The sequence below is a fragment of the Oryctolagus cuniculus genome, chromosome 11 (genome assembly GCF_051225735.1).
Source record: "Oryctolagus cuniculus isolate XC-2025 breed Fujian yellow rabbit chromosome 11, ASM5122573v1, whole genome shotgun sequence".
In the NCBI taxonomy this organism is placed as follows: domain Eukaryota; kingdom Metazoa; phylum Chordata; class Mammalia; order Lagomorpha; family Leporidae; genus Oryctolagus; species Oryctolagus cuniculus.
The window spans coordinates 66902709-66927186 of record NC_142877.1 but is presented as its reverse complement, the minus strand read 5'-3'; the positions used below and the strand labels follow the sequence as shown (position 1 = coordinate 66927186).

General features: G+C 44.4%; 1 protein-coding gene across 1 annotated transcript in view; it reads left to right on the top strand.

Annotated features, from left to right (window-relative positions):
• Nucleotides 1-289: 289 nt before the first annotated feature.
• The window catches only part of GNS (glucosamine (N-acetyl)-6-sulfatase), a 49720-nt gene continuing 25531 nt past the window's right edge, over nucleotides 290-24478 (top strand). Inside the window, exons 1-9 of the mRNA XM_002711312.6 lie at nucleotides 290-662; nucleotides 6796-6855; nucleotides 10205-10411; nucleotides 12459-12524; nucleotides 12926-13024; nucleotides 16934-17101; nucleotides 18681-18763; nucleotides 19982-20100; nucleotides 22628-22731. Of these exons, the coding sequence (XP_002711358.3) occupies nucleotides 465-662; nucleotides 6796-6855; nucleotides 10205-10411; nucleotides 12459-12524; nucleotides 12926-13024; nucleotides 16934-17101; nucleotides 18681-18763; nucleotides 19982-20100; nucleotides 22628-22731 (1104 nt within the window). The 5' untranslated portion in view covers nucleotides 290-464. The remainder of the gene's footprint in view (nucleotides 663-6795; nucleotides 6856-10204; nucleotides 10412-12458; nucleotides 12525-12925; nucleotides 13025-16933; nucleotides 17102-18680; nucleotides 18764-19981; nucleotides 20101-22627; nucleotides 22732-24478) is intronic.

Here is a 24478-nt window from a genome sequence, read left to right as displayed (position 1 = left end):
CGCTCATCCTGGATCCTCCAAGTGCACGCAGGTCCTCTTCCTCGGCCAGCGTCCGCAGCCTCCCGTCACCCCCACCGCGTTCCAGCTTCTCTTTCCTCCATTTTAATCGCTCCACTAAGCGCTCACAAACAGGTCCTACTGGAACGCTTACGAGGCCTCAGCTCGAGGCACGCAGGCTCCGGGGCTCGCCTGGCTTCATCGCCCCTTCCCAGCCGCTGCCCCGCGCTTCTCTCCTGCCCGCCCCCTCCTGCCGCCCCGCCCACTGCCGCCAGCCACGTGACCACGCGGCGTGCTCCGCCCCCATCCTCCACTCACGTGATCGCGCCTGGGGAGAAAACGCCTGACCCCAGTCCCTGGCCTTCACGCCACAGCCTGTTCGCCCAGCGACTCGTCTGCCGGTCGCACTTCGGTGTTCTGCGCGTCCCTCCACCCCAACCCGGGGTTTTCCTGGAGCCTTGTCCGCCATGCGGCTCCTGCCTCTGGCTCCAGGTGGGCCCCGGTGGGACAGCCGCCGCCACCTGCCCTCCTGCGGCCGCGCGCTGCTGCTGCTGCTCCTACTGCTGGGCGGCTGCCTGGGGGTCTCCGGGATGACGGCGGGCTCGCGGAGGCCCAACGTGGTGCTGCTGCTCACCGACGACCAGGACGAAGTGCTCGGCGGCATGGTAACTCTTCCGTTCCTGCCCCGCCCCTCCATCTCCCCGGCTGCCTCCCCGGCTTCTCGCTCTCTTTCCCCGCGGCCCCGCCCTCCCTCGCCCCGGACTGGCCGCCTTGACCCTGGGTAGGTTTGGTTTTGCCACTCCAGGCCCTTCACGCAGGTTAGATGGGCCGCAGGACTCTGGTTCCACACCATGCTTCTGGTCTGGACCGTACTGCTGCGGAGTTGGCGTTCATATCTCAACGCAAACGTGTGGGCGCCAGCTGAGGAGGGGTTAAACCCAAGAGGAGCAGGTGCGGGCCGAGAGCACGCAAACCTCGATTGTTTTCGTTTGGGGTTAGGATCCGAGGACAGGTCCAGCCACCTTTCCGAAGGACCTAGGCCACTTCTGCATTTGTGCCCGTGTTCAGAGTCTGTGCCTGTTAACCTATAAATACGTGATGACATGAAGCAACGCGGTAGATAAGCGGTGGAACTATTGAGAGCGTGTTTTGTCTCGCAGGAATCAAGGGAATTCAATCAATCTAATTGGACACCTGGCTGATGCAGTTTATACTGTCAGTATTTCATGTTCTACCTAATGGGTGTTGTCGTCGGACTTCATTCTTCCGCACGGTTCATTTTGCCTCTGTTTCTTAGAAGTTCTGGAATTTATGACCTTCCGGAACATTTACCCCCAAACCCTATTCATGAAAGGGGCTTGCTGAAGGTATATTTGTCAGCTCTTGCCTCAAGGTACAGTCGAGACAAAACCCTGGCTAGTCCTTTGATTCTGGGGTCCAACATACCTCTCTTCAAAAAAAAAAAGAAAAAAAGAAAGAAAAGAAAAGAAAAACCTTATTGCTTGCGGTTTTTTGGTTCTGTTTTTGCTTTCAGCTAAATGCTGAAACTGAAAACACTCCAGGCTGGAGATGCCTGGCCAGTGTGGCAACACCGTGGCTCAATGTCCTGCAGACTTCGGTCCCAACCAACCTGGTGGGTTGTGAAATCAAGGTAGTGGGTAGCTACCAACATTTTTGCTTCCCTTTGGAATCGGGTAGAATGGAAGTTGTTGGTGTGTGCTACATGTGGTAATAGTAAGCATATCTAAATGTATATGCTCATAGGCATGGATTCAAAATTTGTGGAACCAAAATAAGCTTCCTTTAATTCCACTTCCTGTGAACTATTTTAAGTACCCTCTTCTGTGTTGTGAAGTACAGTATATTTCTTACTCGGGTTGTGCTCAAAAGTCTGAGCGGCTTTTCTAGCCGATGTTTAAATACTTGCATTTTCACTCCACACTTCCACGTATTCCTCCTTGCCTTTTAGTGCATACACAATCATGTTGATATCAGAGCGCTTTGGTTTAATTTCCCTCCTGGATTTTACCTTGGTTTCACCACCTTTCCAACTGCTACACTTATCCTCCTGTTCACAAAACTCCTTTATTTTTTTAAAGTATCCCTAAAGAATGTTTTGTCCAAAAACATACCGTCTCTATTACAGACTAACGCATTTAACTAAGGTCAAGCTTTGATAAATCTGTTAAAACGAGACTTATTACTTAAGTATCTGGTGTTCAGAATTCAGTTTCTTAGCACACCCGTCTTTATATTTAAGGTCTGTAAGTACGGTAATCTTATTTGCTTCTTTAAACCAGTAGCAGATTCCTTTTTAAGTGTTACACTGGAGAGAGGACCTAACATTTAGTAGAAGGAACAAATCAAAATTAATGCTCCTGGCACTCTGGAGACTTCTACCACATCTTGTAGCCTTTTCCAGAATATTCTACCACTGGTTGTCAAGCATGTCCTAAGGGGAAGAGCTGAGACAGTAACAGCATTTGAGAATTTACATGGCGCCAGGGAGAGTATCAGGTGTTTTTCACTCGTGCTTCAATCACTGCAGGAGTGTCCCCTGCTGTATGAAAGGTGGTGAAGTGACTTGGCCAAGGTTCACGTAACTAACAAGGGGCAAAGCCTGGGTGTTGTATGATCCCAGAGCACCAGGCTTTTCTCCTGCTCTAGACTGCTATGATGATACTGATGTCGGTGGAGTCAGCCACTTAATTTACATTTGAGGGTACAGCAAGAGGTTAATGGGGAAATGTGAATTTAAGAGATGACTTTATTTTGGTGCAAAAATTTTAAAATTCGTGTTTTTTTTCATGATGTGCATTTCTCATGAATTTTTGAAGACCTTGTATATAATTTATTGTGTGTAGTATCTTTATTTTTGTGGTGAAGGGGAATTCTCTGACCCTAAGAAGATTACAGATTGCTGCCTAATGGGCAAAATAAGCAGTAGTCAACTCCTCCACACTAACTCAAGTCAAAGGATTTGTAGCAAATGGGTTATTTTGGCTTAACGTAGAATTTTTCAGTCTTAGAAATAGTCTTCTGTGTAACAGCTTCATCTTCAGCATGTCCCACTCTTTGTTGGGGTATTATCTGAGATGACTTCATTTTTACTGCCTTGCCCAGAGACCTCTACTTACCTGTTTCTATTAAGCACCGTTACGACGTGATGGGCACTTCACATGTTGGTCTTTTTAAAATCATTCCCTCTAGAAAAAAGTAACCTCAAGGAAGTGAGGGAAGGAGCTATGATGAAATGTGGGGGAAGAATAAATACATCCTGTCTTTGCTCTGCTTATAGCCAAGTAGTTCCTGTTGTTAAAAAGAGAGCGACGGCATGATCAAGATGATTAAAACTATTTCAGAGCAGCTGACCATGGGCCCCGGAAACTGAGTGACGCCTTAGGGTTTTGGAGGAAAGAATTTTGTTTGGAATGAGTCAAGTACAACTTTGGCTCTTATGAGAGTATAACACTGGCTGCTGGCTGCTGCTTTTTTTTTTTTTTTTTTTTTTTTAATTATTTATTTGAAAGGCAGAGCAACAGAGTGAGCAAGCGTCTATCCTCTGATTCACTCCTGAAATGGCTGCAACAGCCAGGGCCAGTCTGAAGCCAGGAACCTGTATCTCCTACCTGAGCCAACCTCTGCTGCCCTTCTAGACATATTAGCAGGGGGCTGGGTCAGAAGTGGAGCAGCCAGGACTCAGACATGGGATGCTGACATTGCAAGCAGTGGTTCAACCCGCTATGCCTCAAGGCTAGCCCCTGGCTGCTGCTTAAAGACTGTTGTATGACCTTAACCCCACCAATCTCTGTCTTTGCTTGGATCTTAAGGATCTGTCTTAAATTCAGATTGGATGAACACACATACATGTTTTCAGTACAATATGGTTTTTCTTGTGTGGGAGTTTGTTAATTAAGCACACATTATGATTGTTTACTACAGATGATGGTACTAGTACTAACAATATAAGGATCAGTTATTTTTTTAAGATTTATTTATTTATTTGAAAGAGTTACAGAAACAGAGAGGCAGAGAGAGAGAGAGGTCTTCCATCCACTGGTTCACTCTCCAGTTGGCTGTAATACCTGGAGCTGCACCGATCTAAAGCCAGGAGCTTCCTCTGGGTCTTCCCACACGGGTGCAGGGACCCAAGGACTTGGGCCATCTTCTATTGCTTTCCTAGGCCACAGCAGAGAGCTGGATGGGAAGTGGAGCAGCCAGGACTTGAACTGGCACCCATATGGGATGCCGGCACTGCAAGCAGCGGTTTTATCCACTATGCCACAGCACCAGCTTCAAGATCATAGTTATTAATGTTTCTTTATCAGACTAAAATCAAGATTCCTGTGCAGCCTTGCATCATCATCTGGCCCCTGCCTCTCTGATCTTGTCATTCCCCACTCCCCCCTTCACTTGCTGAGCTGCTTCTGCTGTGCTGCCCGCCCTTCTCTGCCTGCTTCCTCTGGCAGCCTTTGGGCTTCTGTTCCTTCAGCCCAGAAGCCCCCTTTCCTGATCTTTGCTTGACTAGCTCCTCGTGAGGCTTTCACGAGAATTCCTTCCTAAAAGAGGCTTTTCTGATCACCCAGCTGAAGTAGTTCCCCAGCTTTCTTCTGTCAGCTGCAGTCACACCAGCCTGGTTTATTCCCTTCACGGCACTTGTCACTGCTGGAAATGATCGATCGCTTGTTTACCTGTTGAAGCTGAGGGTAGAAGGCTCAAGAAGGAGCCTTCTGTCTTTCTGTCTGCTGTTGCCTAGATCAGTGCCTGGCACATGTTAAGTATTTAATAGATGTGTCATCACATAGGATAGCCTTACTATAAGTCAGATATTCTACAGTTCGGTTGCGTATTTATCAGTTTGATGATTAAGGCCCATACAGTCAGCTTACATGTTCCTTTTCCTCACTTGCATGTCACATTCTGGTTTTCCCTCCCTCTCTGTCCAGTCTGTGTTTTTCATTCAGCCCAGTATTCTTTCCCTGAGGTCAGTACCCAGTGGTGTCTTGGAGAGCTGGCGATGTTGCTCCTGAAAGTTAGCAGTCTCCAGCACCTCCTGGGACCCTGTTGAAGATCTGTCCAGGAAATTATCAAAGCTCTGCTTGAATAAGTTAGAATTTTCATCCTGTTGAGCTTATGGGTTCCTTAGGTCTTCTGTCTCTCTGTATAGAGCAGTGGAGAAAAGTCATTTAGACACTATTGAAAATCAGGCCCTTGTTAGCCTAGTTATACATTTGAATTATCTTTAATGATTTATTACACAAGGAAATATACTTAAAACTGCATTCTGGGCCGGCGCTGCAGCTCGCTAGGCTAATCCTCCGCCTTGCAGCGCTGGCACACTGGGTTCTAGTCCCAGTCGGGGCGCCGGATTCTGTCCTGGTTGCCCCTCTTCCAGGCCAGCTCTCTGCTGTGGCCAGGGAGTGCAGTGGAGGATGGCCCAAGTCCTTGGGCCCTACACCCCAAGGGAGACCAGGATAAGTACCTGGCTCCTGCCATCGGATCAGCATGGTGCGCCGGCCACAGTGCGCTGTCTGCGGCAGCCATTGGAGGGTGAACCAACGGCAAAGGAAGACCTTTCTCTCTCTCTCTCTCTCTCACTGTCCACTCTGCCTGTCAAACAAACAAACAAAAAAACTGCATTCTGGGGCTTTTGCTGCAGCAGTTAAGGTGCCACTTGGGTTACCTGCATCCCAAACAGGCCCTGGCTCCTCTGCTTCCAGTCCAGCTTCCTGCTAATTGCATACCTGGGGAGGCAGAAGGTGGTGGCTCAAGCAGCTGGGTCCCTGCCACTCTGGGAGACCCAGGTTTGGTTCTGGACTCCTGGCTCGGCTCTGGCTGTTCCTGGCACAAGGGGAGTGAATCAGCAGGTGGAAGAGCTTGCACGTGTGTGTTCCTCGCCCTTCCAGCCCCCTCTGCTCCATATTTGCCTTTAAAATAAAATAGTTTTTTAAAAACATTCAATATGATCTTAGATGTTGACATTATTTCAGAATCATCATGGACTGAATGTAGTACAACTAAAATGGGCTTCTTTGGAGTGGTGATTTGGCTCTGAAATATTTTCACATAAGTGGTCCTTTTATTTTCATATTTTTCTTCTCACTCTAGGATCTAATTGTTTGCTGTACTTGTCAGGTCTTAGATTTTTAATGAACGAATGAAAAGGCTGTAAACAAAATAATTTCCGACTGGCGTTCTGCCTGACAGAGTTCTGTGTCTACCTTCCTACTGCTGGTTTAAGTCCAGTCCCCGGGGTGGTGACTGGTCTAGTGCAGGGGCAGTGTACCCATAGCTGAAACGTGTCTGGGCTCCCCACTGTGCGAGATTTGAGTCAGCCTCTGAGCTTTAGGATCCTGTCCAGCTTTCTGAATCCAAGTGTTGTCTGTCTGCTCTTAGAAAGGGCAGAAGACGCCTTTCTTACAATTTCCCACACCCTACTTCTAAAGATGAATCCGTGGACGTAGGTCTGCCCTCTCTACCACATAAGTGAGCTGGTGGCCAGTAAGAAAAAGGCACCAGAATTTCTTTAACACTGAAGTCTCCTGGCTGGAATAATGCTATCAGCTGTGAACTTTACCTTGCTGATGGATTCTGACCCAGGCACCTTTGCACCTGAGGCAGCTGACTATAACCAAACCTGTTTGGTTCATCTCTACTCTCTGAGGACTGATTTGGCTGTTGACAGAGCCATGTGTTTAGGAAGAAAAGATTGTTGCAAGATGTATCAAAAAGTGAATTGTGATCTGTGTGGTTTATTTATCAGTAGAAATAACTGTTTAACAATTACTTATTTTCTAGACACCACTGAAGAAAACCAAGGCTCTCATTGGAGAGATGGGGATGACTTTCTCCAGTGCTGTGAGTTTTGAAACTAATTTAATTTTGTTAGACTTGAATTGTTTGTGTTTTAAGAAAAAAACACTCCTTTCTCAGTTGTCTGATGTAATCTTTGTGTTTTTTCCCTAGTTACATGCCTGATCAGAAGGAAAAATAAAATCTTTTAGTTGAAATATTCTTAAGATTAATTGCAGGTTTTTCCTAAGCCAGTCTTCTACATATCAGAATTAGAGTTTTATTTAACATCTCACTGTTTGAGGTTTGAAAATGGGTTAGAAGAATCAAATAATATTTGTGCTATATAAATTCTATGATGAAAGCTCAATTAGCCATGATAGCCAAATCTTACAAAGATAATACCATATATATATACACACACACACATATATATACTGTCACACATATATAACACATAATATGTAAAAGCATGGGTGCAGACAGCTAAAATATTAATAATTTGGGTTGAAGAACCAGGTACATGGTAGCCTAGGAACGGAAGATTAATGTCAAGAAACCCACTTAACAGTAGCATGGCATTATACTTAAGGGCACAGACCCTGTAATCACACTGCCTACTTCTTTTTTTTTTTTTTGACAGGCAGAGTGGACAGTGAGAGAGACAGAGAAAGGTCTTCCTTTTGCCATTGGTTCACCCTCCAGTGGCCGCCACGGCCGGTGCAATGTGGCTGGCGCACCGCGCTGATTCGAAGGCAGGAGCCAGGTGCTTCTCCTGGTCTCCCATGGGGTGCAGGGCCCACTGCCTACTTCTGAATACTCTCTTCTGGCTCTTTTCTAGCTCTGTGACTTTGGGCTAGTTATTCAACGTCTCTGGCCCTGGTTTTCCCATTTGTAAATGGAAGTCCTAAAAGCCCTTTCATCAGTGTGTGACTTGTACTACACAGTGTTAGTTATTATAATGCCTACCATGATATCAGTAATTGAAAGAAGGAAAGTTAAATATTTATCTCAATGGATGCTTAAGTCCTTAAATTTTAACATCCTTTCTGGTAATTTATTAAACTGTTAAAGAGTACATCGTTTCAAATGATGAGTATTTCAAACAAACAGCTCACATTATACTTAGAATGAAAGACTCAGGATATTATTGTTAGCGTTGAGACAAGACCTAATTTTTCCTTTAATGTTACATCTAGTCATTACTATAAGCATTATGGAAATAATAGGTAAAATAATTAGAAAAAGAAAACTGTTAATTCCACTTTTTGGATTTTTTTTATCTCAAAAACAGAATTGTCAAAACTTTTTAAATAAGTAGAATTCAGTGAAGTAAAAATTAAGATAAAAATTAATTTCTTGTGTATAACCAGTTAGAGATATAGAAGGGAAGAATTGAAATTTTATTCATAAAAGGTGGAAATTAATACAGGGGCCAGGGCTGTGGTATAGCGGGTAAAGACACCGCCTGCAGTGCCAAGCATCCCAGATGGGCGCAGATTCAAGTCCCAGCTGCTCCATTTCCAATCCAGCTCTCTGCTATGGCCTGGGGAAAGCAGAAGATGGCCAAAGACCTTGGGCCTCCTCACCCACATGGGAGACCCGGAAGAAGCTCCTGGCTCTTGGCTTCAGATCAGTGCATCTCTGGCCATTGCGGCCAGTTGGACAGTGAACCAGCAGATGGAAGCCCTCTCCCTCTGCCTCTCTGTAACTTTGCCTTTCAAACAAATAAATCTTTAAAAATAAAAATACAATATAAGTAGAAACTAATAAACACAAACTAATAGTGACCAGAAATGTTTAAGACTGAAATAGTTACAAAACTTTGATAAAAACACTGATACACAGATATGCACATCATTTTTTTGTGGGAAGACAATATTATAAAATAGTTATTAGAATCCCAAGGAGATTGTTTTTAGACTCAGCTATGATTTTAAAAGTTATCTGGAATAATAAACATATGGGGAGAGGTAATTTTTTTTAAAGAATTTGAGAGGTAGAGTTACAGCCAGAGAAAGGGAGAAGGAGAAAGAGATCCTCCATTCGCTGGTTCACCCCACAGATGCCACAGTGCCAGAGCTGAGCCGATCTGGAGCCAGGAGCTTCTGCCAGGTTTCCCATGCAGGTTCAGGGGCCCGAGCACTTGGGCCATCTTCTACTGCTTTCCCAAGCCATAGCAGAGAGCTGTATTGGGAGAGGAGCAGCCAGGACTAGAACCGGTGCCCTATAGGATGCTGGCACCACGGCAGAGGATTAACCTACTGTGCTACAGCACCGGCCCCACACTACTCTTTTTTTTTTTTTTTTTTTTTTTTTTTTTTTTTTTTGACAGGCAGAGTGGACAGTGAGAGAGAGAGAGAGAGAAAGGTCTTCCTTTTGCCGTTGGTTCACCCTCCAGTGGCGCATCGCGCTGATCCGAAGGCAGGAGCCAGGTGCTTTTCCTGGTCTCCCATGCGGGTGCAGGGCCCAAGTACTTGGGCCATCCTCCACTGCACTCCCGGGCCACAGCAGAGAGCTGGCCTGGAAGAGGAGCAACCGGGACAGAAATCCGGAGCCCCGACCGGGACTGGAACCTGGTGTGCCGGCGCCGCAGGCGGAGGATTAGCCTATTCAGCTGCGGCGCCGGCCAAGGCAATATTATTTTTTTTTTTTTATTTTTTTTTTTATTTTTGACAGGCAGAGTGGACAGTGAGAGAGAGAGACAGAGAGAGAAAGGTCTTCCTTTGCCGTTGGTTCACCCTCCAATGGCCGCCGCTGCAGCCGGCGCACCGCGCTGATCCGATGGCAGGAGCCAGGAGCCAGGTGCTTTTCCTGGTCTCCCATGGGGTGCAGGGCCCAAGCACCTGGGCCATCCTCCACTGCACTCCCTGGCCATAGCAGAGAGCTGGCCTGGAAGAGGGGCAACCGGGACAGAATCCGGCGCCCCGACCGGGACTAGAACCCGGTGTGCCGGCGCCGCAAGGTGGAGGATTAGCCTATTGAGCCACGGCGCCGGCCCAATATTTTTAAAGGAAAAAATTTCCTTACCAGTAAACAGTGTAGTACTGGCCATAAAATCAAAAACAAAAAGGGAAAGAATTACTAGTGTCAAAATGACAGAAGTCAAACATCTAATAACATGAAGAGGCAAAAATAAAAACAGAAAGCATTTGTAATGTGGCCGTATCCTTCCTTGAATCTTTTGTTAGAATGGGCCGGCAGCTAAAGAGGAATAAATGACCAAAGCACAGGAATGAACCATTCATAGAAGCACAACTGATCAGGAGGTCATATGTAAAGAAAATCTTGATTCCATTGTGAAACTAAAAATACAGAGGTTAGAGTGTTAAGCAGCTAGCTTTCTCTGTTCTGTTTAGAAATAAGAAACCCATCTGCCGTATGTAACAGTGTCCTTTTTGCTTTCCCTTTGTAGTATGTGCCAAGTGCTCTCTGCTGCCCCAGCAGAGCCAGCATCCTGACAGGAAAGTACCCGCACAATCATCACGTTGTTAACAACACTTTGGAGGGAAACTGCAGTAGTAAAGCCTGGCAGAAGATCCAAGAACCAAATACGTTTCCAGCAATTCTCAGATCCATGTGTGGTTATCAAACCTTTTTTGCAGGAAAATATTTAAATGAGGTATGTTAAATGGTCTTTTTTCCCCATATAGCAGCTTTTTAAACATTCATTTTTGTTCCATTGGTATCTATTCAGATCATCTTAGTTTTTTGTGTATGTTGTTTTCTCCAACAAACAAGAACTTATTTACATGAAAATATTTACATGATCTGTGCACAGTAATTATTCTTCCTTTTCAGTAGTCCCAGGAACATTTATGCATTTACCTCAAAATTATCCTGAAACTGCTTTCTATCAGATGAGTCCTCCTTTGTTCCCTCAGGAATCTTGCTTGTCGTGTGGCTGTCCTGGTCTCTTTGTTTCCATTTCCCCTTTATTAGGATCAGAGTGAGACTTTTTTTTTTTCCTTTTTAGAATGTTAGCTTTCTTAGACTTGCTTCTAAGTTACAACAACTTAATGCTAACTTGTTTTCTGCCTGAAAATTGGGAACAAATTATGGAGAGATGGTGAGAAGGCAAAGCTCCCAGAGCCTAGCGCACTTGGGCCATGAAGGCATATGGCCAGTGTGCTGGCCTCACTGGCCTGGAGGTGGGGGCTTTTCTTCACTGCAGCGAGGTACCTGAGGCAAGGTACTTCAAAGGAAAGAGGTCCATTTTGGTTCCTGGTTCTGGAGGTGCACAGTGCAAGATCAGGCAGGCGCTGTTGGTTTGGCCTCTGATGAAGATGGTAGGTGCCAGTGGTGGAGTATTTGCAGAAGGATGGCTAGCCACAGAGCAGAGTGGCTGAGCCCAGTTTCACTTTCACAGCTGGCATGGGCGAACTACTTCCTGAGGGTGTGTTCCCAGTGACCTAAGGACCTCCCAGTAGGCCCACCTCCTGAACAGTGTAACTGGATTAAGTTTCTGCCTTCTGAGTACTGTTAATTTATGGCTTTGGGTCCTGCGTGAATTAGGAGCCAAATCACGTTCAAATCGTAGCAGAGGGGTTCCTCATTATGAACCGTCAAGGCCAGATTTCATGTCTCCAAGTACCCCCATGTTAACCTAAAGTTTTAGTCCAAGTCCAGATTTAAAGAAAATAGTGTGTTTGGGAGTGTTTGAGATTAACTTTTATTGTAAAACTGGGAATGCCCAACAAAAAGAAGGTGTCTGTTTTTTACAAGCTATTTGTTGTTGTATGAGAGCTTATTTTTTGCATTGATTCCCCCCATCTCTCCCATAACCGGGAGAGTCTGCAATCTTTTGGATTTGAAGGAAGTTGAGTCACTTTGAGAAGAGTCATGAGATCTAGGAAGTGTGAAGACTTAGTTCCTGCATGAGGGCTGTGGACCATACAGAGAACTTATACTACTTTGCATATTGAAAGTTGTCTTAGTTGTGTAGGAAAGTAGGAGAAATCCTCAGAGTACAAATACTTAGTTCTCAGGGATTAGTTTGCCTTAAATGGGCAGTTTTAAACTTTGTAGCTAGATTATTCTGTAGTGTCTTCACCTATCAAATAAACTCCAGTAGTAGAGTTCATCAAGACAACTGAAGTAATAGGCTGATGGCTCATATTCTGACTGGTCTGGCTGTGGTTAGCCACAAGGTTGGATGGAGTATTCAGTCTGTACCATCAGCAGCTGCACTTGCAGCCCACAAGTGGGCTTTCTTCAGTAGCAGGAAGGATAGTAAGTGTTCTGCTACTGTTTAGCTCTGCCATTGTTACGTGAAAGAAGCCATGGGTAATGTCTAAATGAATGTACGTGGCTGTATTCCAATAAAACTTTATCACTGAAATTTGAATTTCATGTAACTTGCATTTCATAAAATATTCTTGGCTTTTGTGTTTTTAAATGACTTTTTAAAAAAATCTTGCTCGCAGGACAGTTGTCAGGACAGATTAGCCCACTAGCCTGACTTCGCCAATTCCTGTTGTAGAAGTTTCTAGGATTATAGCGTACTTTAACTTTTTTTTTTTTTTTTTGCTTTGTTTCTATTCGTTTCTGTGTTTGGGGTAATTGAGCACCTAACTGTGTATCAGGCAGTTTGAAAAGATTCTAAGTTTCCTATTCCTGGTCTGGTCAAGTCTGAAAACTTCTAAAGTCCTCCTTGTCTTGCTTTTCAGTATGGAGCCCCAGATGCAGGCGGACTGGAACACGTTCCTCTGGGCTGGAGTTACTGGTATGCTCTGGTGAGTGATAGTGACAGTTACCACCCTGAGGAGCAAACACAGTATGTTCACTCTCATTGAGTTTGATACTGACATAATTTAGTATACTTTATGGTTAGCTATTTTATCTCCTTAAAGGAGAGTCTATTGACCTGTGAGTCCCTCCTCCCTGGTTTGTCTCCTTTTACACAAGTTTTAGCAGTGTGGCTTGTTTTTCTATTTGCTTCACTTAGTGGCTTTTAAACTAAGATGTTTTATTGAAATTATCCTAGTACTTAATAAAATGCTAGTCAAAAAGTCCAGTCTTGAATGAGTACTGTTTAAATAGTGCCAAGACTTAAAAAGGTATAGTTTAGCTAGTGTGGATTCATTCTTTGTGTGTGCTGACTTTGTAACAAGGTTTATTTTCCTTGTTATAATAGGAAAAGAATTCTAAATACTACAATTACACCCTGTCCATTAATGGGAAGGCGCGGAAGCATGGTGAAAACTACAGCGTGGACTATCTGACAGATGTGTTGGTGAGTTCCTGAAGCTCTGTAGCTCCGTCTTTGCAGCTTTGGCTCATATTTAGTAGAAGACTCTTCGTAGAAAACTTTGTCTTATTTGTTTGCATTGGGTAACATAAATGCATAATAACTTGTTCTAACTGCCAACAAAAATCTCCAGCTGATTAAAAACTGAGGGTTTTTTTTTTTTTTTTTTCCTATATAAGCCAGGCTCAGATCTGCTGCTCTTGAAATTCCAGCAACAAATCCCTTTTCTAAAGGTTAATCTCTTAAGACTGAAGAGATTACTGTAGGGGTTTGACTTTATAAGAGTGCCTGTTCTTGATGTCAGTTTTATTCATAAGCTGTAAGATGACAGCTTCATAGGCCTTAGGAAACTAGGGACATAGAGATATGGGAGTTCTTTGGGTACTGTGTATTTTATATATTAAATTATTGGAATCAGATGAATTTGGTACTTTACTATCCTGAGGCATTTCTTTTATATGTGTGGGGAGCAACTGGGAGCAACTCGGACTAGACTAAGTTACTGGAATTAAGACTTATTCTATGCATCTGCTCTCCCACAATATGGCGCTGGGAGAGGAGGAAACAGCTTCTACACAGCTGCCTCCAGTTCAACCAATAAACAGCAGGACCTGCTCCTGATTGCAGGAGAGCAGCGTACTCGGCATGTGGGTAGCAGAGTTGGGATTGGTGGAAGAGGACTATAAAGGAGGAGAGAGACAACATGCACCAGGAACATCTAAGGGGAACATCTATCTGAAGGAACACCTGTGCAGCCCCCGAGAGAGCCGGCCGGCGGTGTGCCGCTCCCCCGCGGAAGTGGGGAAAGTGGCAGGGGGAACCGCCCTTCCACGGAGGTGGAAGGGACGGTAGCCAACCCGGGAAGAACCAGCAGCAAACCCGGGGAGGGCCGAGCAGACGAAAGAACAGCGCAGGGTCCTGTGTCGTTCCTCCACGAAGACGGGGAGCGACATAATGGTGCCGTGACTCGGATATGAAGCCTAGGCAGGGTTTAGTGTCATTCCTCCATGAAGAGGGGGAGCAACATAATGGTGCCGTGACTCAGATATGAAGCCTAGGCAGGGTTTAGTGTCGTTCCTCCACGAAGAGGGGGAGCGACAATATGTATATTTATTTATTGTTTGAAAGGCAGAGATAGAAATCTTCTGTCTGTTGGTTCACTCCCCAAATGCCTGCAAGAGCCAGGGTTGGGTCAGGCCAAAGCCTGGAGCTTGGAATTCAATTCTGGTCTCCCACATGAAGGGGAAGGACCCAAGAAGTCGAGCCATTATCCACTGCCTCCCAGGGTGCACATTGGTGGGAAGCTGGGATTCGAAGCAGAGGTGGGACTCAAGCCCAGGCATTCCAGTGGGACACAAGCATGCCAAGTGGCAGCTGAACCACTGCATCGAACACCCACCCCTGAGACATTCTGATGGCAGCCTTCTGTAGAGCAGTAACTCACCAGGTGGTTCATCAGTTAGTGTAGCAGGTGTTCAGAAGGAAATAAGCAAAGTCTGATTCTGTGGAAGGTACTTTATGGTGGCAGGAGATTTTTAGGTATGTATATGCACACACTAATTTGATGCCTCATTAGTGACAGTCATTTAGAGAAACAAGAAAACATTTGCTGGTTACTGAGATAACATTTAAGCAGAAATCCAAAAGAGATGAGCTGTAAAGATCAGGGGAAAGAATGCCACAGGTAGCCTGAGGGCCATGAGGCCTGACTTGAGAAACCACAAGAAAGCTGTCAGGACTGGAATAAGGTAGGTGACTGATAGGAGACAGTCAGGGGCCTGCATTGTGGTGCAGCAAGTTAAGCCACCTGTGATGCAGGCATTCCATAGGAACACTAATTTGAGTCCTGGCTCCTCTAATCCCTGTTAATGCACCTGGGAAAGAGCTAAAGATGGCCCCCTACTACTGACATGGGCAACCTGAACAGAGTCGCAGGCCTGGCCTAGCCTCAGCCATTTTGGGAGTGAACCAGTGGTTGGAAGATCTCTGTCTCTGCATATGTCCATCTGTAACTCTGCCTTCAAATAAGCAAAATAAAATCTTGAGGTGAAAAGTCAACATCTTGTGAGTGAATGTTGGGAATAAGTGCAGATCTAAATGAACTAAAACAATGAAAAACAGCATGCATGTGGGGTGCTCATTTTATAGCTCTTGAGCAAATAAAAAGGTGAGTCCATATAAATTAATGCCTCATTGTAATGAATTTGGATTTAGTATTCCTTTAGCTTAGCTGCATGAACTGGCATAATTCATGTCATCTGCTCTGTTTTTGTAAGGTTAAGGTAATGTAATCCACATCCACATTTTTCCTCTGTTCTGAATTACATTGACACTCTCTTTACATTCTTCAAGCCATCAAATTTGCAGTCATGCATCACATAACAATGGAGATATGTTCTGAGAACCGTCATTATGTGATTTTGTTGTTGTGTAAACATCATGGTGTACTTTCATAAGTCTGGATGCTGTAGGTCAGTCACTGGAGTGGCCTCTAGGACTCGGTAAATACAGGATATAGGAGGCTACTGCTAGTGTCACACAGCTGTTTTTTCTGTATTGTGTGTGTGCATATACATACACAAACGAGAGAGAGAACTTTCTAAAATAATAAGAGATGGGCGTTGTGGCACAGTGGATTAAGCCATTGCTTGGAATGCCCACATCAGGTCTGAGCCCCAGCTCTTCTTCCAATTCCGCTTCTTGCTAATGAGCCTAGGAGGCAGCAGATGATGGCTCAGGTACTTGTGACTCTGCCACCCATGTGGTGGACCAGGATGGAGTTCTGGGCTCCTGGCTATTAGGTGGGCATTTGGGGAGTGAACCAGCAGATGAAATATATCTCCCCCGCCACAACTCCCCCCCCCCCCAACCCATTCTCTCTGCCACTTCGCCTTTCAAGTAGATGAAAAAATACAGACTTCTAAAATAAATGACATAAAGTATAGTATGATAAACTACATAAAGCAGCAACCTAGTAGCTTATTACCAGATATTATGTATTATACATAATTGCATGTGCTATACTTTTATACAACTGGCAGCAAAATAGGTTTGTTTCTGCCAGCATCAGCACAAACATGTAATACTTTGTGCTACAACACTATGATGTCACTAGGCAGCAGGGATTGTTCGGCTCCATTACCATCTTTCAGGACCACTGTCGTATATGTGGTACATCAGGGATCAAAAAGTTCTGTGGTACATGACTGTGCGTACTCTAAACTGCATTAATGTACATTAATAGTAAAATAGCCAGATGACTCATTCTTTCCTGCAGGGAAGCATTAACAATTTCTAGATCATGTAAAATCATGAAGGCCTTTATCACTTTTTTTGGGGGGCGGTGGGGGGGACAGGCAGAGTGGACATTGAGAGAGACAGAAAGGTCTTCCTTTTGCCGTTGGTTCACCCTCCAATGGCCGCCGTGGCTGGCGCGCTGCGGCCAGCCTATCCGAAGGCAGGAGCCAGGTGCTTTTCCTGGTCTCCCATGGGGTGCAGGGCCCAAGGACTTGGGCCATCCTCCACTGCACTCCCTGGCCACAGCAGAGAGCTGGCCTGGAAGAGGGGCAACCGGGAAAGAATCCTGTGCCCCGACCAGGACTAGAACCCAGTGTGCTGGCGCCGCAAGGCAGAGGATTAGCCTACTGAGCCACAGTGCCGGCCTTCACTTTCTTATAATGGTATGCATTTCAAAATTTGTAAGTATTGCCTAAGATAATCAAATATATTTGTTTCAGCAGCACGCTTGCATCTGTGTATGACTTAAGACCCTATGCTACCATGGTTAAAGTCAACCTTGTACAACCTTGTACCTCTGCTCACCAGAGGACATTTATCTACTAAGTATTCAGTCGTTGGGTAGGGTAAGGGATGACCTTTCTTTCTTTGTGTTAGGCCAATGTCTCCTTGGACTTCCTGGACTATAAGTCCAACTCTGAGCCATTCTTCATGATGATCTCCACTCCAGCACCCCATTCACCGTGGACAGCTGCACCTCAGTACCAGAAGACTTTCCAGAATGTCTTTGCCCCAAGAAACAAGAACTTCAACATCCATGGAACGGTAGCATCCCCTAACCCTTAAATTAAGCCATACTCATTAATTTTGTAATGTGTTTGTCAGGAAGCCTTTAAGCCACATAATAGGTTCTCCTTCGTGATCTTTCAGAGGTAATTGCACCTGTCCCAAGTATAATAGTGTAAACTTGCCTCACAAGTGCTGTTCTGCCACACCTCCAGGGAGCAGCTGGACAGTCCACAGGGAATAGTAAAGCTGTGTCGTCTTTCCCAAGTACTAGTGTCCCTCAGGTTTTCCTGATAACCTCTGTGCTGGCTTTCCTCCCTGCTGGCAGTGGCTGAAACACTCCCTGGGTACTGAGCTGGGCTGGCAACAGCCGCCTCTTGGTGGCCATCACTAGCCAGAGGCATAGGAGAAAGGGGTGGGGGGGTGAGGGGTTGACTCAGTGCCATGTGGTTGGAAGGGGAAGTTGAGTGGAAAAATGAGCCAGAGGAAGGGACATGGCTAAAGGACACACAACTCAAATATTTGCCTCGTGTTTCGGTTACACTTCCCTCAGCATCAGGCTTGGACAGTTCTCTGGTTGAAAGGTAGAAGGCCTCCACTGCTTGGAACCCATTGAATAAGAAATCATAACTGCTTCTAAGGTTGTACAAAGATTGAATCGTAAAGCCAGACCCAGCCTACCAGTTTCTAGCTAAGTGAAGTGACCATGACCAAGATGCTTAACTTCTGTTTTTCTGTCTAAAGCAGGAAATCCATCTCTCTCTGCAGCTATTGTATGGATTAGAGTACATAGAAACGCTTAGCAAACCAACTAGCACATTATCGACTTGTGCTTGTTAAATGTGATTTTAAAGCTTAGTGAACTGGATTTTAAAGAGTCATGACCAAATATGTTTGAAAACTTTGGGCTGAGTAAGTTAGTCTACTCCAGGACTTGAAGTTATTCACGGCCTAATGAGAATTTCCAACAGAAAGATATGTTCTACGGTGTTTCTAAAACTTACTAAAGTTATTAAAGACTACTTTAATAGATGGAGGCTTAGGGTTTTATAAATAGAATTAAAGGTGTATGGGAATGGTTTTGATGGGGGGTGTGTGTTGGGAGTGGAGAGCATGCATCTTTTATTTAAATGGGAAAGACCCTCTAGATTTGAACTTGAAGTTTTAGGACATTGCTGTGATGGGATTTTTCTCAAGGATTTTTCAGTGATCCATATCTTGGGTAGGAAAATGAAGGTGATGGAATGATGGCTAACTAGGCCAAACTCGGAGGCAAGTGAAGTTTATTTACCTATTAGTTGTTGTAGTAAACCCACATATAGGGTCAGAGTTAGAAATTTAATATCATTTTAGCCAGAGATTGCCTGTTAACATTCACGGAATTTCTTATTGAAGCTGCTAAGAGAGGAGCCAAGGACTTCTGGGAAGCTGAGGGGCAGGTGATAGAAAATTTTCCTTTTTGGAAACATGGGGGAAGGGAGAGGAGGTCTGCAGCTGCAGGTTATGGTTAGTTCCTTTTTGCCACAGTATAAATACTTTTATTTCAATCCTAGTAATCCAGTAGTTTCATTTGACTACAGTGACTTGGTGTTAACATTTTTTTTCTTCTAAATTTTAGAACAAGCACTGGTTAATTAGACAAGCCAAGACTCCAATGACTAATTCTTCAATACAGTTTTTAGATAATGCATTTAGGAAAAGGTAAGAGCTGCTGCTGCTGCTGTCTGACTCGGAGTGTTTTGAGGACCCACTGAATCAAATCATGAGCTGGGGACTGCACATGTTGTTAGCTTTGAGAAGCCAGTGGGAGGGATGATTTGTTGGAGTGTCTGTTGCCCCAGAAGCAGATAGGTTCCTTTACATTCAGATGTATAAAGGGGCTTTTGGATCCCAATTAAAGCATCCATTCTTGGAACTTCTTAAAAGAATACTGTAAACTTGAACCACTCGGTAGAAATTTTTTTCCTGTGCATAAAGTAAAGATCACTTATTGAGAGATCAGCTCAAGTATTTGACAAAAGACCCAAGGTTTAGGCTAGAGTGAAATATTTGCAGAAATTCCTTAAAAATCCATTACTTAGGGAATACTTAGTTGAGAGCAGGAGTATGCAAACTTTTTCTGTAAAGGACTACACAGGATATGTTATAGGCTTGCAGGCCATGTGGTGGTCTCTGTCCTAGTTATTCATCTCTGATGTAGCATAAAAGCAGCATAGGTGATCTGTCAATGAATGAGCTGTTATATAAAAACAGACAACAGGCAAGATTTTTCTCCAGGTGTCATAGTTAGCTGACCCAGAGAGAGAGACTGTGTGCTCTGATCCACTGTTTCACTCCCCAGATGCCTGCAGCAAACACAGCCAGGAACTCAATCCAGGTCTCATGAGAGTGGCAGGAATCTAATCACTTGAACCACTGTTTCTGCCTTCCAGGGACTGTATTAGCAGTAAGTTGGAGTCAGATCCAGGATTGGGTATCAAATGCAGGCACTTTGGTATAGGACACAGGTGTCATGATAACTAGGCCAATGCCTGCCCCAAACCCTAGTTTAGACTTTAAATGAAGTGGCGCAGGCCTATCTGAATTAATTAGTATTAGTATCAAGTAGTATTGAATTGACAGCTTTCCCTTCCAGTTGTTCACTAGTGGCAGTGAAAGAATGAAGCTAATTGGTTATAAAAAGTCTGCTTTATTTCTTTGGAAAAAGTAACTTCAGAATGAATGAATTCTTGAATTTTCTAGTCTGTTTCTTGCAGTGAGGGGAGCTAGGAAACAATTTGAATTGGCGCATTTGAGGAGAGCCATTTGGAGGTTATCTTTATTGGAAAGAGGGGTCTTTATCTTGCCTGTTTGGGCAAGATGATGCTATCTCGGCTGTTGCCCCCAGAAGTCCCACTTACTCCCTCTGTTCATGTTCAGGTGGCAGACTCTGCTGTCAGTGGATGACCTGGTGGAGAAACTGGTCAAGAGATTGGAGTTCACTGGCGAGCTCAACAACACCTACATCTTTTATACATCAGATAATGGCTATCACACAGGTGAGAGGCGGGCTAGGTATTCCTGTGGGCTTTGGGTAACAAAGCAAAGAGAAGTTCTCAGTCAGTAGCCCTGGCAGAGAGAGTCCTTTTACAGCCATGGAGATGCCAGGGGACCCCTGATTAAAGGGCCTCATCATTCCCACGTGGAAAAACCAAGTTTCATTGTTCGCTTTTTCTTTTCTTTTTTAATTTTTAGATTAAGGTGTAATAGACCTTCTTGTGGGATACAGTGCAATCTTTGACTACATACACTCACAGTATAAATTGATTATACAGGCAGTTAGCCTTTCTGTTTCCTTATCTTTATATTTGAAGCTGTCAGCTCTTCTCTCCCAGTGCTGTATGCAGCACATATACATGATTGTGAACTACAGTCCCTTACACTGAGGTGCAGAACACAACTGCCTGTTGTGTGCCAAGTTACATGATGGCTTAGGAGCAGAGCAGACCATGAGTTTGGTGGGTTGGAGGCAGGTTTTACTTTACAGGCGAGGTAAGATTGAACTTGATCTCAAAGGTAAGCAGGACCTAGAGACTAGGAGTAAGATATTCTAGACAGGAAGACCAAGAGAAGATGGTCTTGGGGGGAAGAACATTCTTGCTAAATCAAGGAACTGGTGTTTCGGGAGTTTTTGTGTTTTCAAAATTACATTATGAGTCAGCTCCGTGTCCTTGACGTTTATCTTGTCTACTTGTACCTTCTGTTAAACTTTCCTTTACCGTCTATAAATTTTCACTTGAATGGAAAGCAGCCCAGGGCTTGTTTACATAGGAGCAGATTGATTAGCCATTTAATGTATTAATATTTTTAAGCAAAGTAGAGATGAGCAAAACCCCTATGGTTCAGTGCACATGGCTAGTCTTTTGAATTCTTACTGTCCCTCCCCATGCTTTTATTGTTTTGCTAGAATGTTTTGAAGCAGTTCTCAGACATTATGTGATTCCTCACATTAATACCGATTGTGTATCTAATCTGTTTTTAAGAACTAGACAGTCTGTGTGCTACCACTAGTTTTTGTCATTTGCCACTGATTTACTAGGAAGAGCGGGTCTTTTGTCACTTAGAATAGCTCACATTCTGCGTTTGGTAGTTGCTGTATTATGATCCCTCCACTCGGTCATCTCTACCTGACATTTCCTATAGATTGGTGGTTGGGTCAAGAGACTCGATAGAAATGTGTGTTTTCAGGCGAGAATGTTTGCTTTGTGGTGCTGCTGTGTACTTCTCATTGTCACAAGATCTGGCTCGTGGTTTCTGACTACAACGTTCTGAATGCCTGTATTGACAGTTACGGTGGTTTCAGCCTGAACCCGTCCAGTGAACGCCCATGAACTTTTTTTTTTATGACATTTATTTATTTGAAAGGCAGAGTTACAAAGACACAGAGGCAGAGAGAGAGTGAGTCTTTCATCCACTGGTTCACTCCCCAAATGGCTGCAACAGCCGAAGCTGGGCCAATCTGCAGCCAGGAGCCTGGAGCTTCTTCTGTGTCTCCCACATGGGTGCAGGGATCCAAGCACTTGGGCCATCTTCTACTGCTTTACCAGGCCATAGCAGAGAGTTAGATCGGAGGTTGAGCAGCCAGGACTCAAACCCCAGTGCCCACATGGGATGCTGGCACTGCAGGCAGCGGCTTTACCTGCTACGCCACAGCACCGGGCCGCTCCCATGAATCTTTGTCATTGAAGCTTCCATTGATTATTAAATGACATCATTTAAGATTCCATTGTTGATTGTTGGTTAAATCCATTATTCCTTTAGAAACTGCGAAATGATGATTTCATAGTTCTGTACTCTTATGCATTTATTAGCTGGGACTCCTTAGAGAAGAACTTCCCTTCATCAATTATTTAGCTGTCTTGAAAAGCAATTCATTCAGGAAAAGAAAGATAATGTTTTGTCCCTTTATTTCACAGTCTCTGGAGTACCTTCATTCAGTTGTGGTCAGGTTGAATATCATGCATATAATGGATTTTATGGATTTTAAGACAAGCTCACTTCTTTAAAATTTAAGTTTGAGGCAGATAAACAGAGCTTCCATCCTCTGGTTCATGATTCAAATGCCACAATGGTCAGAGCTGAAACCAAGAGCCAAGAATTCAATCCAGATCTCCCAAATGGGTGTCAGGGACCCAAATACTTGAAACATCACCACTGCCTCCCAGGATCTGCATTAGCAGGAAGCTGGGGTTGGGAGTAAAACAGAGTATCAAACCCAGGCACTGAGATACAGGACACAGGTGTCTTACTGGCCTGGCCAATGTTCAGTGGCTTACAGCCATTTTTTCTGCTCAGTTTGTTCTGCTTGAAAAACAAAAGGAGTTCCTTCATCTGTTTAAAGAAGATGAACTCAGTTTTTCCCATCATGTAGGAATAAGACCCAGGCAAATAGAAGCTTTCTATTAAAACACCAACCTTAGTAAAACAAAGTTGTTTTAGTTTTTGTTATTGATTAAATGAATGAAACAGAGTGTGGGCAGCACTTCTGTCTTGGTGCCATCTTTATCCTGTGCATTTTGTTTTCAGGACAGTTTTCATTGCCAATAGACAAAAGACAGCTGTATGAGTTTGATATCAAAGTTCCACTGTTGGTTCGAGGGCCTGGGATCAAACCAAATCAGACAAGCAAGGTAGGTGCCTGACAAGCTGATGGCGCACACAGGTAGGCACTCAACCTGAGAAAATAAGGCTGTTCTCCTGAGAGGAACATCCTCCGAGGATGAAGGCTGATCAGCATAAGATCTTGGGTATTTATGAGCCTTTTTAAATGATTATTTTCATTCTATTTGAAAGGCAAGAAGTAAAAAAGAAAGCTCTTTGCTCTACTGGTTCACTCCCCAAATACCCACAACAGCCAGGTCTGAGCCAGACCAAAACCAGGAGCCCAAAACTCAATCTGTGACTTCACATGGGTGGCAGGGGTCCAAGTACTTGAGCCATCATTTGCCTCCCAAGTTATTAATTAGCAGGAAGATGGATCAGAAGCAGAGAAGCTGGGACTCAAACCAAGTGCTCTGATATAGGATGCAGGTGTCCCAAGCGTATCTTAACCACTATGCTGAATGCTTGCCACCCCTTCTTTGTATAAATTCTCCACTGCTCTCCCTCTATTAACTGTATTTGCTCCCATACATACATGTCACATCAGCATGGAGAGCCTTTGATTTTTTTTTTTCTTAAAACTTTTTGAGAGGCAGAGAGAGAAAGAGATCCTATCTGTTGGTTCATTTACCAGATGCCTGCAAGAGTTGGGGCTGGGCCAAGCCAAAGTCAGGAGCTGGAAGCTCAATACACATCTCCCTTGTGGGTATCTAGGACCCAACTACTTGAGCCATCACTACTGCCTCTGTATTGGGAAGCAGGGTCTGCATTAGCAGGAAGCTAGCATCGAGACCAGAGCCAGTGCTCAAACCTTGGCACTCTGATATGGCATGCCTGCCAGCAGTGTCTTAACTGCTATGCCAAATGCCCATCCTTATTTGTCTTTTGAGGCTAGGTCTTTGTCTTGGAGTAGTGATTCTCAATAAAAGGTGCTTATCCAAGTCACCCTCTGAAATTGTAAAAGAAGAGCCGTATTAACGTGCTTGGGCTGGGTGAGATCCAGCATCTGCTTCCTTTGTTTACAGGTGATTCTGACAGGCAGCCTGGTTTGGGGCCCACTCTTGGAGAGCAGAGCTCCTTAGTCTGCTATGTGTGAGTTCTCTGGTCATCTTGTTTAATGCAGACTCTGATTCTTCACTCTGAGCAGGTCACAGGTGGTGCCTGCTGCTGGTTGTCATGACCTCACTTTGAGTAGATTATCAGAAACCTATATTGTGAGACTGGCCTGCCCCTGATGGGACCTTCGTTCCTAACACTCCTCTGCTCTACTGGTTCTCTTCTGCAACCATCACAATATACCACACTCTTCTGCCATTTCCATTTGGTTTCTGGGTCGTCTTTCTAAATTTGATACCTGTCACAGAGGTACTCTATTCCTGGAGATCGTGGCCACCTTGATCCCCAGAGCACAGTGCTCCAACACTCAGAAGATGAGAATTGCTGGGTTCTACTGGTTATGTGTTCTTTCCTTCTTGAAAGCAGTTTCATTCCCAGCCCTGTGAAACCCAAGAAAGTGAGCAAGCATAACTTAAGCTAAAAGTGCAAAATGTTCTTTATTTTAAAAGCTTTTATTTAATGGATGCAAATTTCATAGGTACAACTTAAGAAATATAGTTGTTGTTCCCCCCATACCTCCCCTCCCACCCCTAGTCCTATCCCAGCTCCTACTCCCTCTCCTATCCCATTCTTCACTAGGATTGATTTTAAATTTAAATATATATACACAGAAGACCAACTGTGTACTAAGTAAAGATTTCAACAGTTTGCACCCACACA